Raw genomic sequence first — 25,811 nt, 5'->3', positions numbered from 1 at the left:
GCACGATTTCTATTGAGATGCTTCTAATCACATTCCTGTTCACTGTGGAAAATTTAATTAATTAGAAAAAATGCAGATATGAAGAATACCTGCACATTTCCAAATTATGATGTTTAATGTAGTACAACAATAAAACGATTTTTCTTAGTAGGAATCTTATGTTTAAAATTGTGATTTATGATATCACGATCACCAAAAAATAAATTGCTTTAAATGCAAAATGATCCACTCTCTCGAGATACCCCTCAGTAAACCCATGTGGGCAGCCATCTATGTTTTAATGGCGATCCACTGGTATATTTAAGAACGGATTTACACATGAAACTACTGTCGTATATAGGTTATATGGTATGCACAATTGGGGGAAAAAATTATATTGCAGTTTCGAAAAGTCCCTCTTGGCGTTCAATTCCACGCTACGTCCAAGAATAAAGCCATGTAACAACCCTTAACATCCCCCTCTAGTTTCTGACGTCATGGTCCCGGCTATTGCATGGACTGTCTATTGCAGCGTCTCCGGCGTGCACATCTCGCTGCGTATTGCCAACGAACAGTGAAGATTGTGAGGGGGAGCTGGGAGGACAGAAAGAGGGAGCAGGAGAGAGAGAGAGAGAGGGAGAGAGAGAGAACGAGAGAGAGAGAGCAAGGAGTGAGAGAGCAGAGGGAGGGAACATATTTTTGCTTCAAACGAGACGAATTGGCAGCTGAATAACGCATCGAGCGAGAGCTTGAATCCGTGGATTTTCAATCCCTTTCCGCCGCCCGTTCGGTTCAACATTATCCGAGCGAGAATGGAGCTACCTGCCGCGGGAGAACACGTATTTGCGGTGGAGAGCATTGAAAAGAAACGCATTCGAAAGGTATAACCCGTCCATACGGACAACCCCGTCAAGAATATATGTGGTAACGGCTGACTACTGGGCTAATGTTGTGTGGAAGCGACTCGTTCAGCGATGTCGAACGTCTCGTTAAACCTCGCTTTCCATCTTTTCTCCGCAGGGCAGGATAGAATACCTGGTGAAATGGACAGGGTGGTCCCCCAAGTAAGTCCACGTTCAGTTGTTTTGCTCTTTTAATGCATTCTGCAAATGTGTGTTAGGTGACTGCACCCGCTCTCCGAGTTTCGTTGCCAGTTTGTCGTTTTGTAAAATCTGAAATGTGCGCGCGCGCGCGAGAGAGAGAGCGTTCACTGTGGCTGTGGATGCCATCACTAATTTATGCGAGTAAAGGGCTAATACATTGCAATCTAATCCCGTTTTAATTATGTTTTCTGGTCTGCCCGACGTGAAAGTGATGGGGGCGGTTGCGGGGTGTAAATGCCACCCATATGTTATGAAACCGATGATGATAAGCAACACGCAATGTAGCAGTCAATCAGTGCACAGAAAGGTACATTTTATAAGGAATGTGTAGCATATTTCTGTATAGCCTAGTGAACGTAGCCGGGGGGGGGGGGTTATTATATAGAGTATCAACAACATTTTTCTGAAACTAAGTATTGTAAATAAGGAAAAACACTCGACGGCTTAGCTATTACATGCAAATAATATTATTTAAATAATAAGAATCTGGGTCACAATATATTTGTCAATATTCCCTGAAAGGACTTCTTTACATAATTGTTGACAAAATTGACGGTATCATACCGTCAGAAGCGACCATTCATATTATATTATATTATATTAGGCTGTGTACCACAATTCTTTCTTCCACGCATAGCACAACGAATTAAGCTTCTTTTAAAAAACGTTTTTAGAAGTTTTTCTTCTTCTAACCGTCCTCCTCTCCCTCGGTAGATACAACACGTGGGAACCAGAAGAAAACATACTTGACCCGCGACTGCTGACTGCTTTCCAAAACAGGTGAGGAAGACAGCCTCGACGTGACGCTCGCCTTATATGGGCATGACAGGAGGGGCGGGGCTGCCCGTCTCGCGCTGCTGCTCCTCGCAGCCTTGTGGGGGCTTGAGCAAGATGCTGCAATACTATAAACAAGTGACTAGAACATAGTGCACATTAATCTAGCAGGCCCATGCTGTATAAAAACATGGTGATATGTATGAGTGTCTGAACGATTTGGGAAAACCTCTTTGGGTCCGTAGCATAAACTAGATCCATGTACTATATTTGTACACTTCACAAGTCTTCCACTGCATTAATCTTGATCTTTCAGACAAAAAATACTTTGGTACTATGTTATAATGCACATACGACACTGTGCACAGGAGTTGTGTTATAAGTTAGCCTTGCACTATTAGGTATACGGTGGTGATATGTCTTTGTAAAAGTGAGTATCAGTGTTAAAATATATAGTACAAAATTATTCAAGTGCCCCATATCTTACAAGAGTGCAGTGTTTTGTGAAAATATCTGACATCTAGAGCTGAGATCCATACAACTAGTGAAAAATGAAATTTCCACATGCACACTGGTTTCCAAGATCAGTTGTCCCAAAATTTCACTCTTAAAGCCAAAAACGCAAAAACACAAAAACCTCAATCCAGCTTTTTTTTTTTTTTTTTGTCCATGCTTATCATTTCCAGCGACTCCTGACGTTTGAACTGGATTCTCCAGTTACTTTATACATAGTTATGGGAGTTATAGTGAGTTTAGGCCAACAGTGCCATCTACTTTACATTGGATAAGATATGCACACTGTATGCTGATTGGCTTTTAAATGTACAACAGGAAGGCGCACAGAGTGCATCTGACCCAAGCCAACCAATTCCTGTTCTGCTGGGTGAAAGAACGTTGGGCTGCCATGACTGTTCAGTTCTATTTATTTCTGCATTGGAGATGACAGAGATCAACCAATCATACTGGCGCTAATATACCGACTGCAATACTACCAAAGACCGTTGGAGATGGAGATGCCCCCTGACGCCCCCAGGCTGTCCCGCCTGCTGGGCAGATCAGGCACTGAGCCCAAGGCCCTGCCTTCCCACTTTCCTCTGACAGACTTGAGCAGCAGGAGAATCAGAAGGTGCAAATGTTTTGGGAGGGCGGCCCAAATTATTTTGCTACCGCCTAGGGACAACTCTGCTGACACCAGTATGCTTGTCACCAGTAAATGAAAAACTAAAAAGCCCTGAAAAGAGGTTTGAATAAGCGAATGCGGTGCGGTTTTCATTGGACGGGAGCGCACGCAAGTGCAGTATCTGTGGCTCCAGCCATGTGTTGTGATCATTTGAATTTTCACGCCCTGTGCTCCTTGAAGTGGGTGCCTTCAGTTGAACACAGCTGACTTTGGAAGCTTCGTATTTATCCATTTCCCCTTTGCTCTCCAATCAGGAGGTGCCTAGGTGCAGTTGCACAGTAGAGCCGTCCAATCATTGCGGTGTCGTCCTACTCAACCCAGGACGGTGGACACACCCACTGAAAGGGCCAGCAGCCAATCACAGCTTCTTTTTGCCCGGCGGTTCACTGGCTGGGCTCAAGTATAGATTACAGGCCAACAGACGGGAGGATGTGCAATTGATTGGCGGCCTGACCAGGGTGTGAACCTGCCTCTCGCCAAATGCACGCAAGGGATAGCGGGTTAGATAATGGATGGACGGACAGACCAGAGGATTCATGAGCCCCTCCCTCTCCTGGCAACACTGCAGCAGGTTAAGTGCTGATTTAACCACAGCCTCTGCCACGATCCAGGCCTAACCTGCACTTCACTGGGCGAAAGGTCCCAGTCAGACGGACCATTGGAGAGCTCAAGTATCTCATGTCTTAACATGAACCACACGAAGGTACAAAAAACTCAAATGTACCCTGGATGTTTTTGTCACTTTAATTTGTCTAGCTTAAAGGCTGACAGGCTGATGTCCATCCATGGTCTGTGCTTAGTCTGCTCCATCGTGTCCTAATGGTTTTTCCGAAAGCATCCATCCACCACTTGCGTAACTGAATGGTACATGCGCAAGAGTGAAGAGAGTCAGTAGTTTCGAGCCGCCGTGCTGCACGGCTAAAGTAACGGACCTTGATGATCAGTTTGTGCAGTTGCACACCAAGGTTGGATTCCCGGTCCTGCCAAAGCTAAGTTTGGCCGGCTCACATGGAGCAGCATAATTGGCTCGCCGCTCCGAGGGCGGGGGGAGGACTCAGCGAGGGGGGGGGGGTTAGTGAGATCGGCACATACGACAGCGCCCCGGGCGCCTCGGAATCACAGTCACCGGCGGGACGATGCCAGATCCATCAGGGCAGCCGAGGGACAGGGCGTAGGCGGTGTATCCCTAGCTAACAGCTACGGGCAATTGGAATAGATTGGGAGAAAACTGGAAAAATCTGAAACTTTTTATTTTTTTGTGTAAAAAAAAAACAAACAAAAATCAGTAGTTTCAACGGAGGTAACATTAAAGTAGAGCACCCCCTGCCAATCAACTACTGAACTACACGCTACAAAAAAAACCCCTATTTTAAGGATATGGTTGTGGAAAATGTGAAAAACAATTTGACAATGATGTGGAGATTACGTAGCTCAAACAAACTTTGTCTGCCATGGAGGAAACGCTAATGTTGTGTCTGACCGCCCTCTAGCATTTAGAATATTACTCTAAATATGATTGGCAAGTTTGACCAGTCTATAATGAGTAAATATTCACCAACTTGCCAATTTGTTCACACTGGAGAATAGATCGGCTCCTTCGATGGGAACTATTAGCGTAACCAAGTAGACTTCAATAAATATTTATGGCCGTTTTATTTCCATTACTTCCTGGGAAGACAATGGATTGCTTATTAACTGGCTATTTATATGCTGTGAAATTTCTATTCGGGACCCTTGACATTACTGTAATGTAACAGCCTTTCGAAATGCCAGTCAACCCGGTGATTCTCTCAGCAGCGAGGCGCATCGAGAACGTCTGCAGAGGAGGGGTGATTTATAAGTGTCTGTCAATATTTCCATAGCGATTGGGGCTGGCTCGCAGTCCTGCTTGTGTTTTCCAATTCATACACGCCCGTGTCCAGGATTGTTACCGTGACTACCAGTATAGTCATGGGTGCATAGTCCCTTGTGCATTTGCATGTCATCAAGGTGATTCATAAAATGAAATCAGCCATAAGTACCGCCCATTCCTCTGTGGTCTAACGCAGGGCTGAAGCACCACCATTTCCATTCGTTTGGGGGGAAAATACATCGATACAGATGGAAGTGTGTTGCAATGGGCCTTCAGAATTACCATATTACCTGGAAATGCATAAACTGGCAAGACTGGTTTTATCGCAAGCCATTATGACTGCATGCCAGAACTATAGCCTAATTTGCAATTAGTTTGTATTGTAAAAGCAAAACAAGCAAGTAGATTTTATTTATTTGCTTTGCACTTTGCATGCTCCTTTAGTATTTAATTGTCATAGTGCACTGCTGCAGCTGGATAGTCCTGGTCCTCAAAACGGGTTACCAGAGTAACTAACTATCTAACTAACTAACTGGTTTAACTACAGTTAAAAAGTTCCTGTAAAGGTGCAAAGGCTTCTCATGGCAGTGGTATCCTGTAGGTGCAAAAAACTGTACTGTGCTAACTGTGCTAACCAGCAATAGATGATTCATTTATACTTTTTTTGCTTGTAAAATGTATTTATTAGTAGTACCAAATGGAACATTATTACACATTCAGGGTATTTTTGAAAATTTGCCCTTAAAGAAACGGTACCATTATTTCCGAGAGTGCACAAAGTTTTCATTTAGGCATACTTTACCTGCAAATTCACATCATCATGCAAAGATTAAAGGAAGGACATTGAGAAGGCACGTTTCTGAATCCCTAAAATGACAATTTCCCTGGTTTGAAAAGGCAGAGAGAGAGAAGCTTTGGCGAATCGCTGAGGTTAGTGTTTACATTGCGGTAACCTTGACGACCGGCCACAGCCCCATCTGTGACAACGTTCCGTGACGTTGTCATTAATGATATATTGTCACACCACGCCTATTGGCAGTAAAACATATACCTGGCTCTTACTTACAATACAAATAAAATTAAAATGAGCCAAACTTGCATTGTGTTAAGAAGAAAAATATTAAAGAATATAAACATCTGTGGTCAGCAGCCGAATTAGGAATCTTTAATTTGATTATCGAAAAAAACGTTGCCTCATTTTATTTAATTCTCTGCAATATACCACGACTAACATGAAGTGAGCTTGGGACTCTTCATGGTATGCACAGCGATTTCAGACATAATGTGGCTGAAGAAGGGGAAACATTCCATCCTAAACATGAACAGTTGCATCATTTAGAGAAGTTAATGGCAAGTGAGAATTCTGGGATTGTCAGCATACACGCCCCTCCCCCGAGGACCGGGTCTGAACAGCCAATCCGATGTGGGAAACATAAGCGACGCAGAGAGGGTGGCTCCAGTCCAGCAGGCAGCGTCAGGCAGCATCTCTCACACGATCAGAACACACTCCTGTCTCTCACACGATCAGAACGCACTCCTGTCTCTCACACGATCAGAACGCACTCCTGTCTCTCACACGATCAGAACGCACTCCTGTCTCTCACACGATCAGAACGCACTCCTGTCTCTCACACGATCAGAACGCACTCCTGTCTCTCACACGATCTGATCAGAACTCACTCCTGTCTCTCACACGATCAGAACACACTCCTGTCTCTCACACGATCTGATCAGAACGCACTCCTGTCTCTCACACGATCAGATCAGAACGCACTCCTGTCTCTCACACGATCAGAACGCACTCCTGTCTCTCACACGATCAGAACGCACTCCTGTCTCTCACACGATCAGAACGCACTCCTGTCTCTCACACGATCAGAACGCACTCCTGTCTCTCACACGATCAGAACGCACTCCTGTCTCTCACACGATCAGAACGCACTCCTGTCTCTCACACGATCAGAACGCACTCCTGTCTCTCACACGATCAGAACGCACTCCTGTCTCTCACACGATCAGAACGCACTCCTGTCTCTCACACGATCAGAACGCACTCCTGTCTCTCACACGATCTGATCAGAACGCACTCCTGTCTCTCACACGATCAGAACGCACTCCTGTCTCTCACACGATCTGATCAGAACGCACTCCTGTCTCTCACACGATCAGAACGCACTCCTGTCTCTCACACGATCAGAACGCACTCCTGTCTCTCACACGATCAGATCAGAACGCACTCCTGTCTCTCACACGATCAGAACGCACTCCTGTCTCTCACACGATCAGATCAGAACGCACTCCTGTCTCTCACACGATCAGAACGCACTCCTGTCTCTCACACGATCAGAACGCACTCCTGTCTCTCACACGATCAGAACTCACTCCTGTCTCTCACACGATCAGAACACACTCCTGTCTCTCACACGATCTGATCAGAACGCACTCCTGTCTCTCACACGATCAGATCAGAACGCACTCCTGTCTCTCACACGATCAGAACGCACTCCTGTCTCTCACACGATCAGAACGCACTCCTGTCTCTCACACGATCAGAACGCACTCCTGTCTCTCACACGATCAGAACGCACTCCTGTCTCTCACACGATCAGAACGCACTCCTGTCTCTCACACGATCTGATCAGAACGCGCTCCTGTCTCTCACACGATCAGATCAGAACGTGCTCCTGTCTCTCACACGATCAGAACACACTCCTGTCTCTCACGCGATCAGAACACACTCCTGTCTCTCACGCGATCAGATCAGAACGCGCTCCGGAGAATTCCTCCTGCCTCTTCATTAAGAGGTGGAGACATTCCATCTCCCGGATAATTGAGTCCCTCTTCCCGGAGCGTGGGGGATGGGCCCGACGCTCGGCGGGAGAATGTAATTACCCAATCCCGCTGAAGAGGGCGGTGGCCCCCACGGTGAACTCGCTTCCTGAAGCAAGTGCCTCATCCCCCGCCACCCCCCACCACCCCAGACCCAGAGATACAGTCTACATAGAGGGCTTTAACAATAACCACAGCCTGCCCCCACCCAGACCCAGAGATACAGTCTACATAGAGGGCTTTAACAATAACCACAGCCTGCCCCCACCCAGACCCAGAGATACAGTCTACATAGAGGGCTTTAACAATAACCACAGCCTGCCCCCACCCAGACCCAGAGATACAGTCTACATAGAGGGCTGTAACATTAACCACAGCCTGCCCCCACCCAGACCCAGAGATACAGTCTATATAGAGGGCTTTAACAATAACCACAGCCTGCCCCCACCCAGACCCAGAGATACAGTCTACATAGAGGGCTTTGCCTTCAGCAATAACCACAGCCTGCCCCCACCCAGACCCAGAGATACAGTCTACATAGAGGGCTTTGCCTTCAGCAATAACCACAGCCTGCCCCCACACCAGACCCAGAGATACAGTCTACATAGAGGGCTTTGCATTTAGCAATAACCACAGCCTGCCTCCATATCCCCCCCCCCCCCCCCACACACAATCCCCAGCAATTTCCTGCTGCCATCCATTCCCATGTGAGGGATTTTTCTTAAGCTGAAGGCTTTGGCTCCCTTGGGAGCCTGATTGGCTTTAAATACGGGGCGATAAAAATATACACACTTCTCACTCTAATTAGGATTTTGGTTTGACCAAAGGAAGGAGAAGCACGGGGAGGTGGGGGGAGGGGGGCATGAGGGGGTTGGGGGTAGGGGAGTATGGGGGGTTGGGGGCAGAGGAGGAGGGGGGTATGGGGGGTTGGGGCAGAGGGGAGTCTGTAGGAGAGGTTTGATGGAATGGAATTCTCCTCTTGCCTTAATTGAATTCCTTGTACTTGAGGTGTGCGCGTGGAATTAGTTCATTAACTGGGAAACGGGAACAGCGGATATATAGGCAACAGGAAGCTGCACTGAACAGGGCACATTATGGAAATGATATATTGTACATTGGCTTTGGAACTGTCAGTCTGAATTCTGAAGATAATTGCTTATTATTCCACGATTGCTGATTAAAATAACCAAAAAAAAAAAAAAAACACGGCTGATTGTTGTTGCACTTAAAAAGGAACCTTCATCTAGCATTCCATGGACTGGTGCAATTGTAATGTGTGAATTTAACATGTTTGCATGTTGTGCTTGCACCAAAAGTCACTAAATTGACTGCCAGCCTGTAATTTCTGCTCCTCATTACCGCACTCAAATGCAAACACGTCAGTTTGATTTGTTAAAACTCAAAGGAACACTGGAGAAGATGCTGTTTGTAATTTCAAATAAATGTTGTGAATCAATATAGAAAATAGGATTAACATGGTCAAATAAAAATAGACTATGGTTTGCATTTATATAGCAGCTTTATCCAAAGTGCTGTATAATTGATGCTTTTCATTCACACACACACACTCACATGCCATGCAAGGCACCAACCAACTCGTCAGGAATTGGGGGTTAGGTGTCTCGGGTACACATTTGACACACCCAGGGCGGGACTGCCAGACAACTGCCTTTACCAATGTCGCACCTATAGACTTACGTGGACTGTTTACTGTATTACCATTGCATGAATAAATGGATATAATGTTCTGATATTGATGAAAATGGTCACCATGCATCATACATGCTCTATATTAATTGTTGCTTAAATGCTGTTCTGTTGATTTCTCAGGGAGAGACAGGAACAGCTGATGGGCTATCGCAAGCGAGGACCCAAACCCAAACACCCGCTAATCCAGGTAACTTCAACTGTGTACTTTATGTGTCTGTTTTATGTAGGGCTGCCTGTAGCCTAGTGGTTAAGGTATGTGACTGGGACACGCAAGGTCGGTGGTTTGATTCCCGGTGTAGTGACAATAAGATCCGCACAGCTGTTGGGCCCTTGAGCAAGGCCCTTAACTCTGCATTGCTAAGTCTAATCAACTGTATGTCGCTCTGGATGAGAGTGTCTCCCAAATGCCATTAATGCAATGTAATGTATTTTCATGGCACATCAAACTGTAAATGGTAATGGTTGGCATTTATATAGCGCCTTTATCCAAAGCGCTCTACAATTAATTATTCTCATTAACCCATTCACACACCCATACCAACGGCGACTGTCTGCCATGAAGGCACCAACCAGCTCGCCAGGAGCATTTAGGGGTTAGGTGTCTTGCTCAGGGACACTTCGCCCGTTATCCAGTGGCAGTTGCGGTGCTTATTTTTGTTTGTCGTCTCTGCAAAAGTAACAAACGAAGAATAAGAAACTAAGAATCTGCTCACAGCACATTCCTCTGCTGGGACGAGTTGCTTGAAGCCGCATAACATGAACAATTAATGCTGCGCAGTCTGACGCCATCAAAACCTGCAGAACCAGAATTAAGCATTTCATTTGTTGTAAGAGAATGAATTAAAAGTTTAACAAATCAGTCTTAACAGTCGGTATTCTCACCTTCAGTTTTTCCCGTGTCCTTAATTCTTAAATGTGATGGGGTGAATATGGGACCCTTCAGTTTCTGAGTCTGCCCTCACCACCAGTGTTAGTAAGTCTCTCTGTCTTAAGACAAAGAAGTGTCCCAAATGACCTGCATTCACCCTATGTATCTGTACATGTAAAAAGGTTCTCTTATGTATGGAGATTAGCGTAGTTAACTGAGACGCGCTGAAGAAACATAGCAGCACACAGGTCTGTGAATGTTGCAAGCCAGGTCACACGCTCAGGAGCTGACACAAATCACTCATCAACGGCAACGAGATTCAAATGCCTGGCAATTTCATGTCAGAACAAAAAGCAAACCTAAAAATAGATAAACAAAAATATGTTGTGCATTTTAACCTTTTTCCATGCATGTTTAGGTGCGTCCCAGATATGTCTTCTAACCTGTCCAAGAACCTATGCACTTGTAAATTGCTTTGGATTAAAAGAGTCAGCCAAATGACTAAAATGTAAATGTCAACCGTTGCCTGCAGGTAACCCATTAGTGTGCTTGAAGTTTTCAGATTTTTTTGGTTAGGATAGTGGAGCTGATCACAAATCTGTTGAATTGTTTTCAGATTTCTTTGGTTAGGATAGTGGAGCTGATCACAAATCTGTTGAATTATTTTCAGATTTCTTTGGTTAGGATAGCGGAGCTGATCACAAATCTGTTGAATTGTTTTCAATCGGCCAGTGTACAAGGCTACATTTTTATTTACACCAGTTTAAGTCGTTAATCAAATATGGGTTAGTCAGGTGGACGCATTCATGTAAGCTAGGCTACTCTTCATGAGAGCCTCTGCTCAACCAATGTAATGTAATGTTTTATAATGTAATGTAATATCATACAGTGTAGTGTAATATAATGTAATGTAGTGTAATATAGTGTAATGTTTCATAATATAATGTGATGTATTCCAGGTTCCCTCCTTTGCCCGGCGATCCAGCGCCCTGTCTGGTTTTCCGGAGGCTTCCCCGGATGAGGATGTCCCTCCCAAACTGGACCCCGTGGTGGTCCTGCGCTGCCAGCCACAGCAGTACCAGCTCAACAGCAAAAAGCACCACCAGTACCTGCCCAGCGGCGAGGCCCAGGCCGACCTGCTGCCCAACAGCAAGAGGAAGTACTTCTACCAGCTCAACAGCAAGAAGCACCACCACTACCAGCCCGACCCCAAGATGTACGAGCCGCAGTACCACAGAGCCAGGGAGGTCAGGGGTCACGGCCAGGCGCCGGGGGGCTCGGACAGAGCCAGGGAGGTCAGGGGTCACGGCCAGGCGCCGGGGGGCTCGGACAGAGCCAAGGACGTCCCCTCCTCCCCGGGGAGCGATGAGAGGGGGGCGGAGCCGACGGCGCCCGGCTCCGAGGCGCCGCCAGAGACCGCCCTTCCTAGCAGCCTCAGCGGGAAGATGAAAATCATAAAGAACAAGAATAAGAACGGACGCATCGTCATCGTCATGAGCAAGTACATGGAGGGCGCCTCCCATTCCCACAAGGGCAAGAAGGCGGAGTCGGCGGCGGGGGCGCGGACGGAGAATCCTCCGGAAAGGACTAAAGGCGACACCCAGGAGCCCCGGGCTGGGGAGGGCGATGACGAGGGGGTGACAGGAGCCCCCGAATCGGGGCAGCCGCGCGGGCAGCCCCCCATGGAGCTGGGGAGGTCCCCGAAGGAGGAGCCCAGCGTTCCCGAGCAGAACAAGACGGAGGAGGCCATGAGCATGGCTCCACCCCCACCGCAGGACCGCCCCCTCCAGCTCACCACCAGGCCCCACCTGCCCCCCTGGCGTTTCGACAGCCACGCCCTGTCCCGGCTAGACCAGAGGAGGCCCCAGTCCACTTTCGGCCCTGCCCACTCCCGCAAACGCAGCCAACCGGCAGCCCCGGAGGAGGGGCAGGAGGAGTTTGGGGCGGGGTGCAAAAGGTTCCCCGCGCCCAGCGTTTTCATAGCCCCTGGCCCGATGCTCTCTCTGCCCCAGGACAAACCCATGGACCTTCAGTTGCCTGGCAACCACCTCAGCAACGGCCTGGGTTTCGACTCCGACCCCGACGAGCCCATTGACCTGAGCTGTGCGAAGCCTAAGGCTACAGACACGACCTTGACCGCGACCTTAACCGCGACCTCAACAGCGACCTCAACAGCGGCCGCAGTCACGGAGAGCCCAGACCCACCAGGGGAGGGGTCGGGCGGAGGGGCCCCAGCACGGGCGGAGGAGCCCCTTTGCACGTTCAGTCCTTTCCTGGGGAACATCATCATCACGGATGTCACCACGAACTGCCTCACCGTCACATTTAAGGAGTACGTCTCCGTTTGACAGAGGTTCACGGACACCGCCGCCCCCCACCCCCCCCCCAAGGGGGCATCGGCGATACGGGGGAATTTGTATATAGCGACAACTTTAAGGATTGTATATACATGAAGAAACAGTAGAATTTATCATAAAAGAGCAATGTAATTGTTTCTCAATTCGCCAGACTCTGTACGGCACTGTACCCAAGCAAGCACCACCATGGCTCTTCCTCCTTATGGAGATTTACCCTTCAGTGGATTAAATTTACACTGCTTAAAACTCCTGCTCCGTGTGACAATCTTACTTTGCGGAATAGTCTCGGCTTTGATTGTGTGGAAGGATACGCCACACTTGTAATGCCTAGAGGTGGTAAACTGACCTTTGGAGATTTTTTACGTTCTTCAACAAACTATAAGATACTGCTCAGTGAGCGTGATAAAATGGTGGAGTCTGGTTACTGCATACATAAGAACCTGGATGGGCCAAAACTCTCTTATTTATAATGCAGACGTGCCACGTGTTCCGTTTTTGGAGAATTTTATACAGTGGTTGGTCACATTGTCTTGCTTTATAAGCGATGTGAAATCAAAGAGAGCTGTTATTGTGTTGCCTGTGGTTGGTGGAGGGGGATGTGTCAGAGGAACGGAGATGGATAAATTGCTAAATGCAGGTGTTGTGGGTTGAGCCACACATATTGTAATGTACGTGTCGCTGCTCTAGGCCAGACCAATGTGACACAAACGCATTGAATATCGTCAGTGTCCCAAAATCTCCAAAAAGAAAAATCTCCAAAAAGAAAATATTTTCAGGAAAATAGAGATGGCTTTTTACTATATTATATTTGACACAGTTAAATTGATTGGCTCTGAATGAACCAAGTCACAAAGTCAGGATACCGTGGCAGTACAAAGCATAATTGACACTTTCTAATTATGCATCAATCCAATGGAACAATGACGATACACTGCAAAGCCTATCAGTCAATTAAGAAGAGAGCTGGAACCACAATGTAAATTGCACTATTTTTATCGTTGTTTTGGTGGGTAGGTAGGCTGTGGTGAACTATAAAATACCATTACAATTCTCCAGCTTTTAAACAGCAGTGGTAGATTTATTTGTGTTGGTTAAACCCCAAAAGCACACACTCAAATGGCATTTATCTCCCAGGAAAGCCCCCCTTACAAAAGGGATTTTTGTCATTCTTTTTTATAAAGACCTGGATTGTTTTTGCCATTCTTGGGATTGAAGACTACCAGTCTCATTCAGAAGATATGTCCGGATAAATATCTGATCCATTTTTTTAATACACTTGGCAGACATACAGATATGTGTCAGCAGCTTAGATGATCGAGTAGTTTTTTTCCCCTAATACAATCAAGTGAGGACATGTCATCATATAAGTGTGTGCGCTTGAGTGCATGTGTGTATAACTGTGACCTGCTTTCAAAAGGTCTTTCACTGCACAGCAGATCAATTGTTTGTTAAGTCCACCGCAAGGACTATCGCTACCCAGAGAAGGGGAGGTCCCTTTGTTTTGGTTAATTCACGACTGAGAACTCGCTGAGAAATCACTGGGAACTGAGAACAAACTGGGAATAAACGGCTAGTTAGAAAGCAGGCCTGTTTAGGAAATGCACTGTTGGGGTGATCTGTTTGTGACTACTGTATAGCCTAATTCAGGAGATTTTCAATTCTCTTCCTGTTCTGTTTCTAACTTTCATTTTCTTTTTTTGCACTTTGTTCTTCGAAGATAGAGGGAGATTTACATTCACTGAAGTATGTTTTCCAGCAAATAATAAATGAAGATAATAATAAGCGTGTCTGAAAATGAAGGAATTGTTTTTTACAGTGCACTGCAGTGAATTGAGGAATGTAACGTTTAATTCAAATGTGACACATACGCAGTATTAGGTCATGAAATTCAAGACGAAATTGAGACAAATGGCAGTCTGGTTCAATAGGAGCAAGACAAAAATGTTGCATATTTATTGTAAATGACTTGCAGTAAATTTTAAATGACTTGCAGAAATGCATGAGTGAAAATGAGTACAGAATGCCAAACTCGGTTTGGGCTCAAGTTTGGGCTCTGAACAGAGATGGCCAAAGCTCTTGTTCAGCTCAGAGGAACTGAAGCATGTTGGTCTTAGCAGTTAGCATTAATCTAATTTGCAGCTGCACGTCAGTGAAACCACTGAATCAACCCGTTTTAACTCTCTCCCATTTTCCTTTGCAAGCCATGTGAGTAGATTGAGTGCACTCAGAATAGTAATAGCTATGATGTAACTTCCTGTGCTATAGGGCAGGGATGCCTTAAAACTGAATTCTGGCACAACTCGACTAGCTCTCACTGAAGCAACAAATCAAAGTCCCCGTATCATGCTAATACACACTACATACATACAAACATATACTCTGTGTCCTCAGGTGCGCCACTGACTAATGAAAATAGTAGCCTTTGTGGTACATAACGGAGTTATACCAATCCACAAGGTAATATTACATTACATTACAAGCAGGAGACAATCCTCCCCTGGAGCAATGCAGGGTTAGGGGCCTTGCTCAAGGGCCCAGCGGCTGTGCAGATCTTATTGTGCCTACACCGGGATTGGAACCACTGACCTTGCGGGTCCCAGTCTTTTACCTTAACCACTACGCTACAGGCCGCCCCTATAATATAATATAATTTGTAGCTACTGCCCTTTTAGTCTACAATTACTTTTATGGCCCATTTTAGACACTACATTACAGGCATTATCCAGAGCCACATAAAATAAAGTGCAAAAGCATAACCAGGGACAAGTGCGCTGAGGGATACTAGAGACTCTAGTTCATAAAAATGACGACAGAAAAAATAACAGCCATTTAAACCATGTCACAACTAAAAGGAAAAGTTACGCAACGACACTGTCAGGTTTTTGCACAGACCAGTTCCTGAAGTGGTTTCTCCAGAGAAACACAGGTTCACCTTACATCCAGGCCTTACATAAACAACAATAAAAAATATTGTTTATGTAAGCATATGACTTTGACACACCCCGGGTGGGATCGAACTGGCAACCCTCCGACTGCCATACGACTGCTCTTACCGCCTGAGCCAATGCCATTACGCTAATGCGGCTGATCCAGCTGCTGCCATTCATGAGCCCAACCTCAGCCATGACACGAGAACACCTGGCTCAGGATCAGTGGTGATGGGCAGAACCAGCCTGGCTCAGGATCAGTGCTGATGGGCAGAACCAGGCAGGTGTGTGAGGGGGTCAGGGAAGCCCTGTGTGTGCCAGTCATGTATTTTTGAGGATTTGAGGTGCTCCCTCTGGAAAATCCCCCTCCCCTCTGTGGACACTTAAAAGGCCCCGCCCCAAAACACAGGATTTATGTTGGATATTTCCACAGGGATCGAAAGAAATTCCAAAAGGAGGAAAATGGGATGACAGAATGCTTTGCTCAGAAATTATTTTGCATGAAAAAATAGGTGGTGGTAAATTTAAATTCCATTGGGATTGACAAGTGCTAATATACTAAATACCTCATAAGACATTGAGTAGTGAGTAGTCACCCGTTGTGGGGATTTTTTTGGGGGGAAACCAATGTCAGCCTGCTGAGCTGAATTTATAACATCAGTTTTATCTCATATGGATATTAACAGTTCTAGAGCCCTGTGATAATTAAGACTCTAAGATAAAGCACTTAGAGTCACCAGCTGGTGAGAACAGCGCTATATAAATGCAAGGAATAATTATAATAACAGTTCATAATTAAAAGAGAAGCATCAACAACATAACAGAACTCAAACAGGGCAAAGTGAGTCATGCTCCTGCTGGACAGTCAGCACAATAATTTCCATCACTTAACATGAAAAAAGAAAAGACTATTTCATTAGCCAGTGGTTCTCTGGAAGGCGATACTAAATTAGAATATAGCCCCATATTACGACATTTGAAGTTTCAGTTCCTCATAATTAATAATAGTACTTTGTCAGTATGGCGCTGTGGAGAATGATATACTGTGTACCCAGAGAGGTACAGCAACTTTTAAGACCAAGCCTAAGAATGGAGGCCACAGCTATGACTGGGGAAAACACCATGGCTAAGAACGGGGGAAGGTTTGGCCATCTAATAGGCTCCGTAACGTCTTTAAAAATATCGTGGTTCTGAGGTTGTAAAAAATATATGTTGCCGATGTTTTTATTCACCAAAACCTTGCTGTGGTGTAGTAAAATGTTTCAGGAATTGTTTGTGCTAGCTGGGAACTTAGCAAGCAAGTGCTATAAGCAATGTAGGAAAAACAAACAAAAAAAGCTTGTGGAATGGGAAGAGGGAACAACGGGGAATATAGCTGGGAAAAATGCGCACTCACCCAGACACTGCCAGTCCACCGGCCAAGTTCCGATTCCATGCTGCCTCCCTTCATACGAATGTTTCTCTGTAGACGCCTTATGAATCTCTCTGTTACTCTGCTTCCCTGACGGAGAAAACAAAAAGGGGTTGAAGACCTGAAAAACCAAACTCCAAACGGAAACGGAGCTGAAGCCACAGAGCCATCACCTCTCCAGAAGACCACCAGGGAAAGCCATCTGCTGAAAGCCATTTGACTTCAATACTTAGCTTATTGAGTCTGGAGTTCCAGTGTATTTGCAAACAGACGTCTGCCAAAAAACAAAGCAGAATGATGAAGGTCAAATCATTTTCATAGAATAGTGTCCTGGGTCCCTCAAACCAACTGACAACAAGCATGCTGATGTCAATCAAAATATCAAAACTGCACAAAGTGATAATAAAAATAACAACAACAACAACAACAACAACTGTATTTGTATAGCACCTTTCATACATTTAATTTTCAGCACAAAGTGCATCATAGCATAGGCCAGACAGCATTCATAAAATAGTTATGACAACAGTATGTAAACTATTCTCAGTCTGAATGTGACCACCATAACATTACTGATTTTTGACATTTTATTTTTCTCCTGATGAAACAGCCAAATGTATACACTGGGGTGAAGGGGGATGCTTACACTAAACGATTACACTGAATCACATGTTGTGACACAAAACAAGAAATGCGTGTGAATCGGTGACCCTTTCACCTAGACACCAGCCAAGACCCATGAATCCAGGTGAGCACAGTTAATTGCATAACCAGCTGCTTTAACTGATAAAAAAACTACTTTTCAATTAAATACTGAGTAACAACAAAAACCAGCACGTCGCATGGCTCTCCAGGAGCAGAGTTGTCGATCCATGCAGTAACACAACCAGCAGAGGGCAGCACTGGTGTCAGATTCCAGTCCTTCAGGACCACATTGTCAGCTGGTTTCGATTGTGTTTCAGAACCTGGGGCTACAGGACTTCAGAAAGTGGAAAATTCAGTTGAATTTCACTTTTGTGTGTCACGTTTTACAGAGACAAAAAAGAGAAAAGAACTTTCATGTAAAATGATTTATTTATGTTTTTAGAATTTGTGTCTAGAACAGTAACACTCACGGTCTTACATTAAATTATATTACGTGTCATTTGGCTGACGCTTTTATCCAAAGCAACTTACAGTTGATTAAACTAAGCAGGAGACAATCCTCCCCTGGAGCAATGCAGGGTTAAGGGCCTTGCTCATGGGCCCAACGGCTGTGCAGATCTTATTGTGTCTACACCGGGATTGGAACCACTGACCTTGCGGGTCCCAGTCATGTACCTTAACCACTGGCTTTTGTTGTTACTAAGCACTTAATTGTTTCTGTAGGAGTTGCTACTGAAAGCTGCTGATCCTAAAAGCAACTGCGAACATTGTCTGCGTTCCGCACTGCGCCAGCTGCAGTTGCGTAGCCATCGGCACCTAAAGGTCAGTTTCCCCGCTGATTGGTCGGTTGGCAGTGCGATGCACGCGCCCTGCATGCCTCGGTGTGGACTGCCCCAGGGAGGCGTTGTCAGACTCACCGTGCATGAACTGCAGAATTCAGCCTCATTCAGTCTCGTTCAGCCAAGCTGGCGGCGGTGGATGACAGGGGGATCTCTCATAGCCCAGGACCCCCCCACAATGGATTATCTCCTCATAAGGAGTCATGACAACGTAGCCACATAGGAAATTCTTCATCCCACTGTATTCTGCCTCCATCTCAGACTCTACAGGACAGGAATCAGGTGATGCAGTGCTGCAGGCATTTGCTTTCATGCCGAGGGAACGTGGCGGGTTATGTCGACGATGACACTGGCGTGTGGCCCCGGGTCTGGCTGTCTCAATCCCCCTTGTTGGAGGCAGGGCATGGTCACAGGCCTCCAAGGCATTGCCCCCTCAGGCTGAAAAAGACGTGGGGGTGGGCCCGAATGCCATGCAAGTGTCCCTGAGCAAGACGCCTAACCCCCAAATGCTCCTGACGTGCTGGTCGGTGCCTTGCATGGCAGCTGATCGCCGTTGGTGTGTGAGTGTGTGTATGAATGGGTGGGTGGGTGAATGAGAAGCATCAATTGTACAGCGCTTTGGATAAAGGCCCTATATAAATGCCAATCATTTACCATTTACATGATGAAGTCCAGTGCCTATTGTGACATGGGCGCGACATGGCTCAGGCAGTAAGAGCAGTCGGAGGATTGCCGGTTCGATCCCCCGCCCGGGCTGTGTCGAAGTGTCCCTGAGCAAGACACCTAACCCCTAAAATGCTCCTGACGTGCTGGTCGGCACCTTACATGGCAGCCAATCGCCGTTGGTGTGTGAGTGTGTGTATGAATGGGTGAATGAGAAGCATCAATTGTACAGCGCTTTGGATAAAGGCGCTATATAAATGCCAACCATTAACCATTTACCATATTGCAGTTCCTGCAGTCTCTGCTGGATGCTACCAGATCTACCAAGAGATATAAGTCTAACAAGAGACAGGCGCTGCAGCTATGAATGAAATGGAACAAAAGTTATGCATGTAACTGTGGTAACTGTCACTCAGAGTCTTGCTGGGAAGATTCTGTGGGAACAGATGGGCGGATTGGCTGCATCACAGGCTCTGCGTCTCTCCGGTGGTCATCCAGAAGTCACTGAACCCTAGTTACATGCGTAACTTTCGTAAAACTTTCGAGGAAGCAGTAGTCCTATAAGTTCCTAGTAAGCGGTGTATCTGAGGAGGTAGATGCATTACACCTTTTATACTGGCCTGTAAAGGAAAAGGAACTGATTTATTAAGTGAAAGAGCACAAAGAACAGCTTGAATTTATATTGGACAAGGATTCCATTTAGGAAAGAAAGGACTGCAGAGCATTTTGTATTATTCATTTTATTTGTGTGTTCTTGATAAAGGGACATAACTCTGGAAACAATATTTTGATTTTGATTTATGTACAGTGGTTCAGAAATAATACAAATACAACGAGAGGACTGATTAAGGGGACATCTAGTTGCAAATGCAGGTGAAGGGGTACAGTACAGTAAATTCTATATGAAAGGTATTTGGGAATATTGGCTGAAAAAGAGTACAGGCATATTACTATTTAGTGTGATACAGAATGGGATTGAGTTAAGGAAAAGTATCTGCCTCTGGTGTTCGCATGGCTCGCATGGCTCTCCAGGAGCAGAGTTGTCGATCCATGCAGTAACACAACCAGCAGAGGGCAGCACTGGTGTCAGATTCCAGTCCTTCAGGACCACATTGTCAGCTGGTTTCGATTGTGTTTCAGAACCTGGGGCTACAGGACTTCAGAAAGTGGAAAATTCAGTTGAATTTCACTTTTGTGTGTCACGTTTTACAGAGACAAAAAAGAGAAAAGAACTTTCATGTAAAATGATTTATTTATGTTTTTAGAATTTGTGTCTAGAACAGTAACACTCACGGTCTTACATTAAATTATATTACGTGTCATTTGGCTGACGCTTTTATCCAAAGCAACTTACAGTTGATTAAACTAAGCAGGAGACAATCCTCCCCTGGAGCAATGCAGGGTTAAGGGCCTTGCTCATGGGCCCAACGGCTGTGCAGATCTTATTGTGTCTACACCGGGATTGGAACCACTGACCTTGCGGGTCCCAGTCATGTACCTTAACCACTGGCTTTTGTTGTTACTAAGCACTTAATTGTTTCTGTAGGAGTTGCTACTGAAAGCTGCTGATCCTAAAAGCAACTGCGAACATTGTCTGCGTTCCGCACTGCGCCAGCTGCAGTTGCGTAGCCATCGGCACCTAAAGGTCAGTTTCCCCGCTGATTGGTCGGTTGGCAGTGCGATGCACGCGCCCTGCATGCCTCGGTGTGGACTGCCCCAGGGAGGCGTTGTCAGACTCACCGTGCATGAACTGCAGAATTCAGCCTCATTCAGTCTCGTTCAGCCAAGCTGGCGGCGGTGGATGACAGGGGGATCTCTCATAGCCCAGGACCCCCCCACAATGGATTATCTCCTCATAAGGAGTCATGACAACGTAGCCACATAGGAAATTCTTCATCCCACTGTATTCTGCCTCCATCTCAGACTCTACAGGACAGGAATCAGGTGATGCAGTGCTGCAGGCATTTGCTTTCATGCCGAGGGAACGTGGCGGGTTATGTCGACGATGACACTGGCGTGTGGCCCCGGGTCTGGCTGTCTCAATCCCCCTTGTTGGAGGCAGGGCATGGTCACAGGCCTCCAAGGCATTGCCCCCTCAGGCTGAAAAAGACGTGGGGGTGGGCCCGAATGCCATGCAAGTGTCCCTGAGCAAGACGCCTAACCCCCAAATGCTCCTGACGTGCTGGTCGGTGCCTTGCATGGCAGCTGATCGCCGTTGGTGTGTGAGTGTGTGTATGAATGGGTGGGTGGGTGAATGAGAAGCATCAATTGTACAGCGCTTTGGATAAAGGCCCTATATAAATGCCAATCATTTACCATTTACATGATGAAGTCCAGTGCCTATTGTGACATGGGCGCGACATGGCTCAGGCAGTAAGAGCAGTCGGAGGATTGCCGGTTCGATCCCCCGCCCGGGCTGTGTCGAAGTGTCCCTGAGCAAGACACCTAACCCCTAAAATGCTCCTGACGTGCTGGTCGGCACCTTACATGGCAGCCAATCGCCGTTGGTGTGTGAGTGTGTGTATGAATGGGTGAATGAGAAGCATCAATTGTACAGCGCTTTGGATAAAGGCGCTATATAAATGCCAACCATTAACCATTTACCATATTGCAGTTCCTGCAGTCTCTGCTGGATGCTACCAGATCTACCAAGAGATATAAGTCTAACAAGAGACAGGCGCTGCAGCTATGAATGAAATGGAACAAAAGTTATGCATGTAACTGTGGTAACTGTCACTCAGAGTCTTGCTGGGAAGATTCTGTGGGAACAGATGGGCGGATTGGCTGCATCACAGGCTCTGCGTCTCTCCGGTGGTCATCCAGAAGTCACTGAACCCTAGTTACATGCGTAACTTTCGTAAAACTTTCGAGGAAGCAGTAGTCCTATAAGTTCCTAGTAAGCGGTGTATCTGAGGAGGTAGATGCATTACACCTTTTATACTGGCCTGTAAAGGAAAAGGAACTGATTTATTAAGTGAAAGAGCACAAAGAACAGCTTGAATTTATATTGGACAAGGATTCCATTTAGGAAAGAAAGGACTGCAGAGCATTTTGTATTATTCATTTTATTTGTGTGTTCTTGATAAAGGGACATAACTCTGGAAACAATATTTTGATTTTGATTTATGTACAGTGGTTCAGAAATAATACAAATACAACGAGAGGACTGATTAAGGGGACATCTAGTTGCAAATGCAGGTGAAGGGGTACAGTACAGTAAATTCTATATGAAAGGTATTTGGGAATATTGGCTGAAAAAGAGTACAGGCATATTACTATTTAGTGTGATACAGAATGGGATTGAGTTAAGGAAAAGTATCTGCCTCTGGTGTTCTGTGGCCAGGGTTTCCCAAATTTGGTCATTAAACATTCCGGTGTATGGATGGGATTAATTAAATCCAGTCTATTAGTCATTAAGGTTGCTGACAACATGCATTTTTGAACTTCCATGATTTATGGGATAAATTAAACTTATTTGAACACACTGCATTGTTTAGCTCCTGTAACCACATATGATTCAGTAACCAGGGCCCTCAAATTTGGGTCTTTCAAAACTAGAAGCTGTGATCCTAATCCTAAAAAATGGGATAATGATTTTGCAGTGCAATCCCACCTAGAATCTAGATCAAATGTTGGTTTTTGGTATTTCAAAATTCTCAGCTGGATATTTGGATAGATTTGATACTGAAGATCTGGATGATCTTGACCCCACTGAAACAGTGGATCAGGATGGATTCAGGACTGACATAGGGACATGTGGGACACATGTTTAATAAATTGTTTTATCCAGTGATTCAGTGATTCATTAACACAAACCCAGTGATTCAGTGATTCATTAACACAAACCCAGTGATTCAGTGATTCATTAACACAAACCCAGTGATTCAGTGATTCATTAACACAAACCCTTCCAAAACAACATCCACTCTAAATGGACAATAAAATATTTTCAAGAAGAACCAACAACACTAAAAGTAGTCGAAAGAAAGCCTTATGTTAGATGTTATTTGAAAATACATTCCATTATCTGTTCTAAAATAATTGCCTAATAGGTAAGTTCATAAACAAGAATAGCATAGTCCTTCCTCTGAAAATGCTATGCCAGAGACACACTGTAGTGAACCATTATTTTAACTAGGGTCAAACTGATCAGTAAAAACATCTCTCAAAACAGTTGCGAAGTTAAAGTGTTTTTAATTATTTGTATTATTCAGCGAGATAATTGACTAACTTTAATTACTTTAAGGCACATCCATGACATGGTTGGTGGCAAATCTACAATTGCAAGTCGGAATTCTTAGTCTCCCTAATCCCTGTACCTAGAACACTTGTAGGTTATTATTTGATTTGATTTCATCTGGGATTTGAAAGTGTACAGCAGGTCTGCTGCATATATTAGCAAACCATTTGTGTACATGTAATAGATGGGACCCCAGGCATGGCTACAGGCCTATATCAGAGGTATATATGACCTTCAATAGCATGTTTTGAATGGTGTCTAGTAAATGAAGATATTTAGAAATGTCTTTAACTATGGGCACACGCAGGGCTTGAGGGGGACACATTTGCATTGCATTGTCCGCACAAGCATTGAAACTTACTGTAGGTATTTATTTACAACTAATTGGTCTTTTTGTTCACTGCAATTGGCTGAATTTGTCCATTTTGAAACATGCACAACACGGTGAAATGTTAACTCAATTAACAGTGCTTTAAGATGTGGTCCCTAACGGACTCGTATAAACTCGTATTTTACTGTGAATGCTCCACAGATTTTGTTCCTTTCTTTTTTAATGCGTTTTAATATTAAAAAAAACATCTTAATTGGTTTTAATTATTAAAACAATTGGCAAGTAACAGCTACAGAATTTCCTTTTTGAAAATGCTTTATCAGCCTACACTTATTGCTCCAAAACCAGGGTTACGAACTGCTGTGTGTTCAAATTTACGGAAATTGCTTACGCAGTCAAATACTATGAACACGTTTTTTATTTTAAATAATGGTTTCAGCGTAAGTGCGTAAAAATTAAATGAAAATAAAAAAAGAATTTGGCTTCCGCTGGTGGTAGTTCACAAACAGTTGAAAAGTATAAGAAAACGTATACTTTTTACCAATATTTGTCATTTAGCGGGATAAAATATACATTTTCATATCGGTCAAAATACTAGATGTTAAAGCTTTAAGCTACAGTACACGTCGTGGCTTCACATGGTTTAACACTGGTATGGGAATGCGGCCCATGGTCTGAAGCACAACCAAACGTGTTTCAGTTCACTTACCGTATCATTGCTAATAAGAAATTGAATCTTCATTTAAAATCTTGAGCTATGTCAAAGGCTGTTCTGATAGCTGAATATGCTACATTACTTTTAATATTATATCTGACACCTGACTCGGCATATTTCCTGTTCAAATACATTTCAATAGGTATGTAGGCTGCTGTGTTTTTCCTACGTTTTAAAATACTCGTTTATCACATTTTTCTGTTATTTTTAAGGTGAACTGTGCGTACAGTTCCAGGTAAATGAGTACAGTAATATTGGAATGCCACAATGAATGGAGTATACACTATCATTAAATGCGCTGAATTGGTGAGCCTGTATAACCATGAGCATGCGACCTGTTTATGTAGTGCTGCATGACACATCTTTTTCATTCCACTAAACGTTCAATCGCATCATGTTGACGATACTGATTCGTGTCTACGAGACGGGCTGCGACCCTGCACAATGCCTATCCGGTTACTGTAACAAATTAGCCACCCGGCTGCAAAGGTGCATTGAATTAATTAAACCCAGTATGATTTAGGCTACGCAGTTTCTTTATTGGCCAAAATAATTATTAACTAAAATGGCGGACTTTAATCTACAAGAAAAAAAACCTCATGATGATTAGTAGGCTACATGGAGCTTTCTTTTGGCACGACGCTGAGAGCCGTTATATGACGCCCGACGGCAGTGACTTGATGAAGGCGTGCATTTCCTTTATCCTCGTGCAGGCCTGTGGAACTAGCTGCGTAGGTTTCTTTCGATACGTTCTCTGCAAAGGCAGCGAAAATGGCTTCTCCTGTAGTACAAGCGTAGGCTGTCACGAGCATTCCGACCATTGTTCTATCAATCGACAAATAGACATCGGTTCGACGTCCAAAATTGTAGATGTAATTGGCGATTTTTCCCGGTGTTTTTCTATTAGGATATTGTCAGCTTTTGCCTAATTTTCTCAAGTTAAAACAGCAATCCGTGAGGGAATCAATAACCTATAGCACATATTTAATAAGGAAAGAAGATGCTTTGTCCACCTGATTATCTGTTTATTTATAATATGTATGCATATTTTCCCATTTGCCACGGCGGATAACCATTACAACATTTTTGGATATCAAAAGAAGAAAAAATTGTAATATATAAACATCAAAACAGTTGAAATACAAAAACAATTAAGGATTTTTTTATTTGACATTTAACGAGCTGTAATGCGAGAGAAAACTAAGCATAGCCCAATTAAAACGTGTTTGCCATCAGGCGCTTTACTAAAGGCGATAGGCTGCCTACTAAAGGCTGACCTTGAAGATGCGACACAGTCCATTGGTTGTCCCAGTGAGACATTTGTGACTACTAAACATGACCGAAAATGCCACGCTGTACGGTATTTTCAAGACAAAGTGACAGTCATC

General features: G+C 44.8%; 1 protein-coding gene across 1 annotated transcript; it reads left to right on the top strand.

Moving 5' to 3' along the window:
* The first annotated feature begins 547 nt into the window (after positions 1 to 547).
* Positions 548 to 14,434, top strand: LOC133114391 (E3 SUMO-protein ligase CBX4-like). The gene is made up of 5 exons (XM_061223724.1): positions 548 to 860; positions 1,000 to 1,043; positions 1,797 to 1,862; positions 9,548 to 9,614; positions 11,255 to 14,434. The coding sequence occupies exons 1-5, from the start codon at positions 792 to 794 to the stop codon at positions 12,641 to 12,643; spliced, it is 1,635 nt and encodes a 544-aa protein (XP_061079708.1). The 5' UTR covers positions 548 to 791; the 3' UTR covers positions 12,644 to 14,434.
* The last annotated feature ends 11,377 nt before the right edge of the window (positions 14,435 to 25,811 follow it).

Source organism: Conger conger, chromosome 16, assembly GCF_963514075.1.
Source record: "Conger conger chromosome 16, fConCon1.1, whole genome shotgun sequence".
NCBI lineage: Eukaryota > Metazoa > Chordata > Actinopteri > Anguilliformes > Congridae > Conger > Conger conger.
The sequence above is the reverse complement of the archived record's forward strand: the minus strand, read 5'-3'. Positions and strand labels throughout refer to the sequence as shown.

What these genes read in the sequence shown, in the direction of transcription:
- LOC133114391 (XM_061223724.1), top strand. Translation starts at nt 792, where the DNA reads ATGGAGCTACCTGCCGCGGGAGAACACGTATTTGCGGTGGAGAGCATT. An exon ending in AAAAGAAACGCATTCGAAAG is followed by an intron (nt 861 to 999) that starts GTATAACCCGTC and finishes TTTTCTCCGCAG; the next exon opens with GGCAGGATAGAATACCTGGT. An exon ending in CCAAACACCCGCTAATCCAG is followed by an intron (nt 9,615 to 11,254) that starts GTAACTTCAACT and finishes GATGTATTCCAG; the next exon opens with GTTCCCTCCTTTGCCCGGCG.